Source organism: Cariama cristata, unplaced genomic scaffold (genome assembly GCF_000690535.1).
Source record: "Cariama cristata isolate BGI_N322 unplaced genomic scaffold, ASM69053v1 scaffold2987, whole genome shotgun sequence".
In the NCBI taxonomy this organism is placed as follows: Eukaryota; Metazoa; Chordata; class Aves; order Cariamiformes; family Cariamidae; genus Cariama; species Cariama cristata.
In genome coordinates, this window is record NW_009624765.1 from 12,560 (window position 1) to 24,552 (window position 11,993).

General features: G+C 40.6%; 1 protein-coding gene across 1 annotated transcript in view; it reads right to left on the reverse strand.

The window, feature by feature from the left end:
- Positions 1-424: 424 nt before the first annotated feature.
- Positions 425-11,993, reverse strand: part of P2RY8 (purinergic receptor P2Y, G-protein coupled, 8) — a 34,898-nt gene continuing 23,329 nt past the window's right edge. The window contains exon 3 of the mRNA XM_009703287.1: positions 425-1,708. Coding sequence (XP_009701589.1) covers positions 567-1,640 — 1,074 coding nt within the window. The 5' untranslated portion in view covers positions 1,641-1,708 and the 3' untranslated portion in view covers positions 425-566. The remainder of the gene's footprint in view (positions 1,709-11,993) is intronic.

The following is an 11,993-nucleotide window of genomic DNA, read 5'->3' on the forward strand; positions in this document are numbered from 1 at the left end:
CAGTTGGGTGAGTGTTGTGATGAATTCACAGTGGCTATGCATTATGCATTAACAGTAAAATGACAAGCTATTTTTACTCATTCTTTTATAGAAATACAACAAGAGAGAAAGCAATACTTTAAAAAAAACTCCAAACAAAAAACTCAGCCCCTTGCTTAGAAAAATAACTCCCCCACCCCAAATCCAGCTTCGGTATATGCTCTAATTCATATACAATAATATTTCACATTCACTGACGATCACAAGCCTTTGGTCAAACACTGAGATCGTACAACCTGAAAGTAATTTTTGTTCGAAACTTATCCCTTGATTTCATGCAGTAGGACTAATTCCAGGCCAATCCCTAATTATCAGTGTTGATTTGCTTCAGTGCCTTCTTGAATAAACTCAGTTCCTTTCATGCTTCCATTTCTTGCCAGAAAATACTGAAGTAGGATGCTCAATATAAGTATGGCTTGAGTTCTGTCACTGGAGCAAGGTATTTTGAGGGTAGCCATTCAAAATGAAATGTTCTCTGTGTCTACTCATGGATCTTACAGATGCCTTTCTTCTGGAGATGTCTAAGGCTAAAAAACACTTTCCTGCCTTTGCAAATAGACCTTTACTCCCTCTAATCCATCCATAGGTCCACTTGACATTGACCGGGCTGACATGGTCCTGCCAGAGAATAAGCTTTCCCTTCTGGTTTCCAAGCTATCACTGAGCAGTACCTTAGGACGAAACGTTTGCATGAATTTCTGGTAAAATTCTTTGGATGCAAAATAATAAATGAAAGGATCTATGCAGTTGTTGAGGCAACTGAGGCACAAGGTGAGCTTGTAGGCAGGGTACAAACTCTTGTCGTAAAATAGGCGGACGATCATATGCACAAGTAGGATGAAGTTATTGGGGGCGAAGCAAGTGATGAATACCAGAAGGACTATCATCGCCAGGTATATGGATCTAGTCTTCTGCCTGTTACCATATCTGTTTGATGTCTGAATAAGCTTCCGAATGGTACCAATATAGCATCCAACTGTCACAACAAAAGGGATAAGGAAGAGCATGACAAATAGCGTGAGTAGAAAGGCTACCCAGGCTGCAAAGTTGGGCAGCATATCCCATTTGAGGACGTCAAAGCAGGTTATAATCCCCAATTCTTTCACTTCATAGGTCAGATCTGTGCTTTCTAGTGGATAGAAGGCTAGTAGCAAGAAAATCCACATACCTAGGCAGGCAGCCAGGGCATATCTTTTTCTTCTCCATTTGATCAACTTCATGGGATATACCACACCCATGTACCGCTCAATGCTGATAAAGGTCATGGTCAGTATGGAAGAATACATGTTGGAGTAGAACATCACCGTCACGAGGCTGCAAAGATTTTTGCCAAAGCTCCAATGATTGCTTTGGATATGATAAGAAATCTGGAAGGGAAAGCAGCTGGCCAGCATGAGATCTGTGATGCTTAGGTTGATCATGAAGATGACAGAAGGCGTTTTGGGTTTGATGTGCCAGCAGAGCACCCAAAGGGAGAAGAAGTTGCCAGGGATACTGATCAGAGCCACCAGTGTATACACAACTGGGAGGGTGATGGAGATAGTTTTATTCTGGAGCATTGCCAGTGTTTCAGCATCCAGGTGGGATTCGTTTTTAACCATTATTCACAAGGGGGTTGTTGATCCCTATAAGCCAGCTGGATCATATCATGAACACTTGGCTTAAAAACCTAGAGGACAAATGTCAAGAAAGAAAAGCAATATGTCAAAACAGAAATTAAGAACATACTTCTTCCATTAATCAAACTAAGAAAGAGCCCTATGTAGTTTGACAGATTATCTCTGAATGAAGTGAATCCATTAAAATTATCTCCTGAAAGCTCTCTCCTCCCTCCGAATCATGGTAATGTTTTACCAGTTTCACTTCTTCCTGGCTTTGAACAGCTACTTCTTCCCTGCTGAATAGCTTTCTGATACTTTTTGCAGTCTATACGTTATCACACCTCTTATGGTATTGTAACATAAAGAAAATCACATATCACAAATTTAAATTACATTGATGTCTGCATGAGAACATTGTGCCATAGGATCTCCATGAACTAAATCCATCCTATCTACTCTAGATGTCATAACATTGCTTCTTGTAATACACAATATCTTCTGACTTTATTCTTTTTTCCCTGCAACTAAACATTGATCTATTCCAAGTAAGTGCTGGATTTTTTAATTTTTTTTTTTTTTTTTCAGTTGGGGAAAGGAGAACATGCAATCAATTATTCTTGGTATATTCATGATCTAAACAGAATATAAGGAAAACACCACGTATAATCGAGAACCAGGGACAGATTACTTGGACTGATTTACAAGCTGAAGGAACCAAGCTAAAGCAGTAACAAGCCCTCTTCTAACAAAAAGAAAAGCTATTAAGTTTCAATTTCTGCAAGATGTAACTTACTAAAGATGTTCTGTTTGCAGCTGCCTATTTGGCATCACCTGTAATTCTGCAAAATTAGTTTCAGTTTTGCAATCTGCAAAGCAAAACCATGCTTTCACTGTCTGGCCTATATAGATATTTCTTGGCAGACAAAATAGTTTATGGTTTAGCGTATTTATTTTATACAGTGTAGCAGCATTTAGCAGCTGCAAGCAAGAATTCGTGCCTCAATGTACTACATACATGCCTGCTTACTTTTGTTAAGCTGCAAGTAGAGGGACACAGTTTCACAAAAGCACAGGGTCGAAAAAGTGAAGAAATGTCAATGAACGACCAGAAAGGCAGAGGCTAGAGCAACAGTAAGTTCTGTGAAGAGTGGCAATAGGGGCCTGAAAAAGGTGCCAGGCCAAGGCACATCTGTGCTGTTTAATAAGAGAGGGGCAGAAAGTGGGTTCAGGCACACACTCCTATTTTTGGACTCTGATCACCTGCACTGTTTAATTGGAGCATCTTTTTGCGAGATACACCTGCTGTAGGAGATTAGATTAAAAAAAACCCATAGGTACTAGTCAGTTAGTGTCACTTAACCTCAGATCTAGTTAAACGAGACCTTTAATTTGTGTGGTCATAGCCCGTGAGTAGTGTAACAGGCCAGTCCTCCAGAGCGGTCAGCCCTTGGTGCTGGCTAACTCAAGCTGGAAATAACCATTCTGACAAAAACTGTGATTTTTGACAGAGGCTCTTGCAGAATAACTTGCTAAACCTTTCACAAAATAACTGTTGATGGTTCCTGGGACCTGGCAAAGGTGAAGTCTCTACTGAAGTCTGTAGTGCAGTAGAGAGATACTCAACTCTAAAAGTAAACTGAGTGCAGATCCAGAAAAAGCACAGCTACAGCAGCAAGAAGCTCAGTGAGGCCTTATTTCTATTGTTTCTTGATCTGATCAACTTCATATAGTGCTTTGAATGTCAGCTAAAAATATTCGGAAGTAGCGAGAGTCGGTATCAAACAAGTGATGTTAACTAATGTTGCCAGTCTTTCAGGAGCTTCTAGCTGAGCTGTTGGAAGCCCAGAAAAAGGCACAAGAAAATAGGAATTGCAAAGAAGTCAGAGATGTGTTCCTAATATATCATGCACATGACAGAGAGCAAACATGTTCCAAGTAATGAGCACATCACATGATCACAACTGCAAAAACCCCTTTGAGCCAAATCCATTACAGATGAAATTCTGTTCTCGTTAGTGGAGCTATAGCAAGAATGAAACTAACTTTTCAGTTTCCAGGGGAACTTCAAAAAGCACTCACTGACACAAAGCTCCTGGGGAAAAAAACCTTAATGCTATCTATCTCAACTCTTCTATCTATGACTTACCATAGTAAATACCTATCCATGAGCTCTATTGCCTCCAAAATCTTTCTCAAGTGGCAACCCTTTGTGCCTAACAACCCTTAACTTTGCAAAACAAACAAAATTTTTATGTGTATCAAAATATCTACGGATCTCTAATAATAAACCTTTGCAAGTGAAAGATACTTACTCTCCCAGGCTAAGGGATCCCACCCCTAGATACCATTTCTGTAGAAATCGTATGTTCTTGGGAGGTAGGAGTATAGGTGAAAATTTCCATTAAATGTGTCACACTGGTCATAAAGCTATTGAATACCTCTTACATTGGGTTTTGTGTTAGGGCTAATCACAAATGTATTTTCTTCTAAACTTGCTTTTCCTGAGAGCTCATCCTGGTAAGGAGATTAAAAAAAATGGACACATAGATGCTGCAGTACGCAAAACAGTGTCAGGATTTGTGGCCTGGCTAAAGGCAAATTTTATGCACTTGTGGGAACACTACCGTCAGTAAAACACAAGTGCCTCCCAAATTTAGGCACCTCTTGAACAGGGGTTAGGTGGCTACCTAGACCTAACCTACCAGACTGTGCTTAGGCGCCTACAAGAGCTCTCCAAAGACGGTGGGTCCCCTTGGCATGGTTTTCAGTAAGGAAGACGTCCATTGCAAGGAGCAAAAGAAGAATGATGTGATGGTTCCCTACTGTCTTCTGCAGGGGAGGAGGGGCACACAAGACTGTTATTGCTTGTCATTCTTGAGGGCAAATAGCCTCTTCGGGAAGGGTACAGAAAATCCTCCTTTCAGCTTTGCCTTTCATTTTGCCAAATCCTTCTGGGGCTCTAATCCTGAATTCCTTGTTCAGAAAAGCCTGGGCTAGCAGAAATTCCTGCTCTAAGTCACTCTTACTTGTGATGCTTTGTTTTTTAAATAGCCAGGTTAAGCTGCTGGAACCATAATGTGGCATTTCAACTTATTTTACCTCTCCCATTATTGCATCTATTTGGGTTTAGTTAATGCTGTGTTTATATTTTGATCCTGTTTGGGGTAATTTTATGTCCTTCCCTCACTGCAACCACAGTCTTTGTCTGTCTTTTGTGGTTTTAACTTGAAAATGTCACAAATAAAGCAAGAAAGTAATCTTTATGGGGATTAGAATTTGTTTCCCCTTACATTTTATGAATTGCTTTCTTTCAATTTCAGGTTTCCAACACAATTCAAATCAGTGGAGCTTGCATGGATTCTCTGCAAGAGAAACTTTGCTGCAGGATAATTTTAAATCATCAACCCTCAGCTAAGGTTTCATGTGCATAATCTATAAAAATACAGTTCTGGTACATAAATATCCCTGTTAGAAAGCCATGATTTTGGTTTTATTTTGGGGAGACCTATATTTAAACTACAACAGATAAACGGACATACAGGTAGACTGAAACAACAACTCCATAAGGATTTTTCAAGCGAGAAGATCCATTCTTATTGCCATTTACATCGCTCCTGAAGCTTCTGACATAGAGAGAGAAATGTTAAGTTTTTCTGTTTACCTCATTTCTGAAACATTTAGTGGATGGATGTATTTTAATTTTATATTAGGTACTAAGAGCACCTACAGCCTCCGGAATAGCCCTCACTAATCCAGGTAGGATTTTTTTGCTTCTATTCATACTCACCAGCTCATGGCACTCTGCACAGAAAACTCACTTAGAAATTCAGTAACGCCAGGTTTTCATCTGAGCTGTAACCGTAAGAAAAGGTGACAGCTGCTTAATGCCTTTTTGACAAGAATAGTGATTCCTTTCCCTTCAGTTCACAAAAGATGACAAATAAAACATTAGAGAGTATACTGAAAATCAAACAGTAAAAAATCAGAAGAGGACTGTGTTGTTTCTTTGCCATGGAAGAGTAACAACAGAGATGTGTCTACTTTCTTTTTAGGGGACTACTAAATAAAACTGATGTATTTCCTCTCTTAAATCTATTCTCTTCCTGTTGTCGATGTTAAGTGCACCTGTGAAAAAGACTGAAAAGCCTGTGAGCCAAATGAAAACCAGAATTACCATTTTATAAAAAGTTTTGTGATTTGAGGTGGAAAAATAAATCTCAAAACGTATCATGCAGCAGAAAGCCTTCCAAAACCTATTCTGTTTCATAATTTTTAGTTCACTGCCTGTCAAAGCACTATTGTGTAGAATAAAAAGGTCTTATTTCATAAATTCTTTGATATTGTTACACTTTTGGAAAGACACTCTTCCAGCTGAAGAATGTAGGATGGCATGTTTCAGATTACACAAAAAAAAAACTGTAATGCAATTTCAACTCAATTGCAAACAGATTCAGAATGAAGCAAAATGAAAGCATAGATTTTATTGTAGGCACTTACAGAAATCATATTAACAGTTTTTAATCAATGCAAATGTGGCTGAAAAATGTATTTTTTTTCTCAAAAGACTGCATTTTTTAAAAATAATTTTTTAAATTTTTTTTTATTTGGTCAGTTTAATACTATTACAAAGCAGTAACAAGACCTAAAGTGTTAGGATAGTTTATGTCTACCTAAATGTAGCTCAAACTGGTGAAAACTTAGGGATTCTCAGTGTGCAGTGTTCCTGCGGGGGATTCAGCCCCTCCTGGACTGTCTGAATTGCTAGCGAGATGAAAGAATATTAGACAAGCACAGAAAACAGACACTTAATTTCTGTAGACTGAGTATGAGGAGGAGAAGAAGGAGCCAGGAAGGCAAGGAGCAGGAGCCAGTCATCTTGAGTTGTGGGAAAAGTGACAAACACTTTGATATTTAGATAGAGTAAGGGGTTATAATACGAGGAACAAGAAGAAAAAGCACCCTTTTGTAACACATCTCAGTTATTGTTCCTAAAGCATCATTGATGCGATTCAGAGAAACACTTCTGCAAATGTTCGGGTTCACCAAACTGAGGAATGTAAATAGGCTTTGCCGAAATAGGTTGCAGGTTTTGTGTGGATGGTTCTTTCTCACCCTCGCAATAAAATTTCATGCAAATTTTAGCTTGTAGAATTACATCTCTTCATCTCTAAAAGCCAAGGGTTTCGTTCCCTCAGTCAAGATCTGAATCTAAATCTTCTAAGAAACTTCTTTGTATTGGGCCTTCCCTGTTCTTTTTTCTGATTTCTTTTTTGTTGTTGTTTCTGTTGTTTTGTTCTAAGTATCGTTATTGCAAAGATCAGAAATTGTTGCTGAGCCTGTAGTTATGTTATCACAAAGGCACTATTTCACACTAGGCTTTAATTATCTTCTTTTGAGAATACATACATGTGGGAAATGAGACTTCTACCCTTTGTGTGCTTGTGCGTACAAGTATTTCTGAACGAACAAAATGAATCTGAAAACATCTAAGTAGCTGCAATATTCCTGACCTTCTATGTCATTTAGCTTTAGAAAAATAAAACTATTCTTTATTTCTTATTTTTCACCAAAGATTACTCATATAAAGGACATAAGAAAACCATATGTACGCCTTCACTGCAAAAGATGGCATAGTTTTTACAATGAGAGAGTTACATTATAATCACTATATTAATCAAAAACTCTTGTGGGGACAAACTTCAGTCTTTATCTTAGTACACCTAGTCAAAGTAAACCCTGTGGTGGTTATAGCCCTGACCACAAATAGTTAGGGCAAAGTAAAATAAGAGTGTCTTCTCTCCACAAAGATTTCACGTTGAGAAATAAAAATATCTTCTGTTTTTTCAGTAAGAAAATGTAGAAGCATTACCAGCTTTAGTGTAGTGGAGGGGTACATGCCTGTTGAACTTGTTAGCTGTATCAGTCTAGAGGAAAGCAGCTTTATTCACAGAATCACAGAATCAATTTGGTTGGAAGAGACTTCTGGGATCATGGAGTCCAACCTTTGCCCTAACACCCCCATGTCAACTAGACCATGGCACTGAGTGCCACGTCCAGTCTTTGCTTAAACACCTCCAGGGATGGGGAATCCACCACCTCCCTGGGCAGCCCATTCCAATGCCTAACGACCCTTTCTGGGAAGAAATGCCTCCTCATTTCTAGCCTGAACTTCCCCTGGCGCAGTTTCAGACTATGCCCTCTTGTCCTGTCACTGGTTGCCTGGGAGAAGAGGCCAACCCCCACCTGGTTACAACCTCCTTTCAGGTTTTTGTAGAGAGTGATCAGTTCTCCCCTCAGCCTCCTCTTCTCCAGACCAAACACCCCCAGCTCCCTCAGCTGCTCCCCATCAGACCTGTGCTCCAGACCCTTCACCACCTTCGTTGCCCTTCTCTGGACTCGCTCCAGCACCTCAAGGTCTTCCTGGTAGTGGGGTGCGACCTCACCAGTGCCGAGTACAGGGGGACGATCACTGCCCTGGTCCCTGCTGGCCACACTGTTGCTGATATAGACCAGGATGTCTTGGCTACCTGGGCACACTGCTGGCTCATGTTCAGCCAGCTGTCGACCAGCACCCTCAGGTCCTTCTCCACTTGACCACTCTCTAACCACTCCTCCCCCAGCCTGTAACACTGCATGGGCTTTTTGTGGCTGAAATGTAGGACCTGGCACTTGTTCTTGTTGAACCTCATGCCGTTGGCCTCAGCCCATCAGTGCAGCCTGTCCAGGTCCCTCTGCAGAGCCCTCCTACCCTCCAGCAGATCAACACTCCCACTCAGCTTGGTGTCATCTGCAAATTTACTGAGGGTGCCCTCAATCCCCTCATCCGGATCATCTGTAAAGATGTTAAACAGCACCAGCCCCAAAACTGAGCCCTGGGGAACACCGCTAGTGACCAGCCGCCAAATGGATTTAGCTCCGTTGACCACAACTCTCTGGGCCCGGCCATCCATCCAGTTTTTTACCCAGCAAAAAGTCCACCTGTCTAAGCCATGAGCAGCCAATTTATCTAGGAGGATGCTGTGGGACACCCTGTCGAAGGCCTTACTAAAGGCCAGGTAGACAACATCCACAGCCTTTCCCTCATCTACCAAGCAAGCCACCTTGTCATGAAAGGAAACCAGATTGGTGAAGCATGATTTTCCTTTCATAAATCCATGTTGGCTTGCCCTGATCCTCTGATTTTCCTGCATGTGCTGTGTAATGGCACTCAAGATGGTCTGTTCCATAACCTTGCCCAAAAATTCAAAAGTGAAGAAAAAAAATCCCAACTTTTCTTCCTATTAGAGAGCGCTTCTCTTCTCCAGCCTGAGAGAGTGCAAGTGGGCAGTTTCCAAGATTCAACCAAAGAAGTCTTGCTAAGTGTGGAATCTAAATATACAGGTGAGAGACAAAGAAACATCATAAGGAAATACTGTACTGATTCTTTAGATCTAGCTAAGTAGTAAAATTGACTGTATGCAGCTACCTTTACATTTCCTGTGTCTGTCCTGGACGATGCAGTTTTGCTGATAACTGAATTTTAGTTCACTTGAATCTTCACCTTTGCTAACCACAAATTAGCAAAGTCAGGATTCTGAGCTGGTGTTAGCCCCATAATTTAGATAAGGTTTGCATAAACACACCCAGTATGATCTGTGTCAATAACTCAGTTCAGAGTGAAACCAGTCAATGTGGTCTTTAAAAGGTTCGTTTCTGCAGTAGTCAGGTTTATGGAAATAGTAAGGCTGTGGGCCCATATGGACAAGAACCTCTCAGCATCTGAAGCATGATTCTGTGACTTTAAGTGCTAGTTGCAATATAAAATGAAGAAATTTGCAGTTTTCTTTATTGGTGTGCAAGATAGTCAGCTTTTAAAAATCCTGTGAGCAAAACCTTAGGTCAATTGAAACCCAACTTCTGTAACTTCACTGGTAGATTTTCTAGGCTGGCTTAAATTTCAGTCAGAGTAAGTATCCTAAACTGGATTTAGAGAGGTTCCAGTTTGTGGGCTAATAACTAGGATATTATATATATGTTGGTCTTTCCTACGTACACAGAATTTGTAAGCTTCATTTTTTCAAGCATGATATTTTTAAAAGGATTAGCAAAGTTAAGGCAACTCCTTTTAAGAATTCAACACAACAGCTCAGACATTCGTTCTAGAGGACTTACACTCCTCTGTGGTCACTGCCCATGTGTATGCTCTTATTTCCCAACAGAATCACAGAATCGATTTGGTTGGAAGAGACTTCTGGGATCATCGAATCCAACCTTAACCAACAGCACAACGTAACTTGCCTCTTGGTGAAATAATGCTATCTTGCACATAGCATGGAAGAAGAGCGTGCAGGCAAGCAGTTACTGAAATATTGCTGACGCCTGGCAGGGAACCTTGGCTTCATTAGACCACAGTTTTTGTCAGATGGTGCATGGCCATGGACAACCAGCTTGCAAAGCTCCTTTTAACCCCTCTGGCAGACATCCTGGTGTGGAGTTAGCCTGTGCCAGAGGGCCCTCCTGCCGGTAACTTGTCCTTGAGTTATGGCAAGATGGTTTTTATAGAACTTTGACCACAGAAAGTATCTGATTAAGCCTAAATTTAAATAACACATGAACTGATTTCCTTTATAACTTTAAATCTTTCAAATATTTTCTATGTCCAGGACTGACAGACAATGTCTTCCGGTCTGCAATTACTTCCTACTGCAAGTAATTGCCTCACATAGCTGTTGTGAAAATCAGAGGAAAAAGTGTAGTTGACCATTTCCCTTCTGACCTCAAATGCCAAGAAAAGAAGTAACAGTTTGTTGGCATAAGGTGCTTGTTGTAGACAATATGGCAGATTCCCAACAGAGAATCCTTCAGTCTTCAGAAAACTTGATGGTCTCATATTGAATCTGAATCGTCTGATTGGCATTTTACAGCAAACATGTATATATGCACACACATGCACATATGAACATAGTTATGTATATATATTCTATTTGAAATCTGTACTTTCTATCTTTTAATCTCTCTTTTCTGTGAAACTCTTTTCGAATGTTTCCTCTCCTGTTCAGTCCACAAAGGAATTGAGGTAGAGCTGCATGCATGTTTTTGAAGATTATCTTTAGAGATAAAGAAGAAAAAAAAAAAAAAAGAAGAAAAGCTCACACATTGTTTTTTCTTGCACTTGCACTAAGGATATGACAGTCTGTAGTTGTTGATCGATTTAGCATATGGTGGAGTCCATTAACAGGACAGTCAACCAAGTTTTGTAAGTGTAGCTGAAAGGATAATTTGGCATGGTATTTGGGAAATGTTTTGAGCCAAGAATCTTGGGTAATTCTAAAATTCATGTAACGTACTGGGGTCAGGAATTGGAAACAGTATTGTTAGGGGTGAATCAAAGAACTTGTGTGAGCATGTAGGCTGTCTTCAGACAGGCCTTCTTCCACTACTTCCACTGGTTGGTCTCAGTATGTACCTCTTACTACCTCCTAGATAAACAGACATGTCCCCAAAAGCCCATGCTGAATCCATAACAACTGATGACTTGTAAATACAGGCTGAATTATTGTTCCTCTTGTTAAGTAAGATCTATATGCAACTCTTTTCCCAGAGCAGTAGCATTAAGTAGCAGGTCTTGGGTATAGCTGGCACCTTTTGTGCCTGGTCTTAGCTACAGCTGTGGATTTAGCATCCATAGAAATCTAAGTGTCTATTTTAGGGTGAGTTGGAAAGTGTGGATGTCACTGACTGTACTGGGCAGATCTCCAGCAACTGTAACAGGCTCATATGTAGTCACTTCCATTGTAAATGCAGGTGTTTGAAGCTGAATCCAGCCCATTTTAAACATCCCGTTGATTCAGATCCTGGTTTCCTGGAGACCCGTAATTGCCTGGCTTCTATCAAAATCTGAACTAGTCCACTAAAACATAGTTGTCCCCTTTCACACTTGGACTGCTTGGTTGCCACTTTAAAACGACCAGACCAGCTTCTGCGTGAAAATGAATTGGCACAGAATAGGACCAAATGCCTGATTTCACCTCTCCTCTTCCCCCTGTGTGTCAAAACCTACAGTCAGTTTTATGTGATCGTAAAGCTGTGTAGCAAAGATGCCACACAGATTTTTTTTTTCTATTGGTCCTGCTGCTGTACTTGCTCAGCACATATCATTTAGCCTTTATTGACAGCCCACTTGCGGGAACGACTGCTCTGCTCTCTCCAGATGCCTTCTGCAATGTCCTGGTGGTGAACTCCTGGCAGACTGGGCCTTCTCCAGGCTCACACATTGGTTAGAAGTGATTCTCACGTCAGCACTAGTGAAAACAGTCTTGACTGAAAAATATGTGAGACCTGCTGAAAGTAGGTGACCACATGTATTTCAGCAGG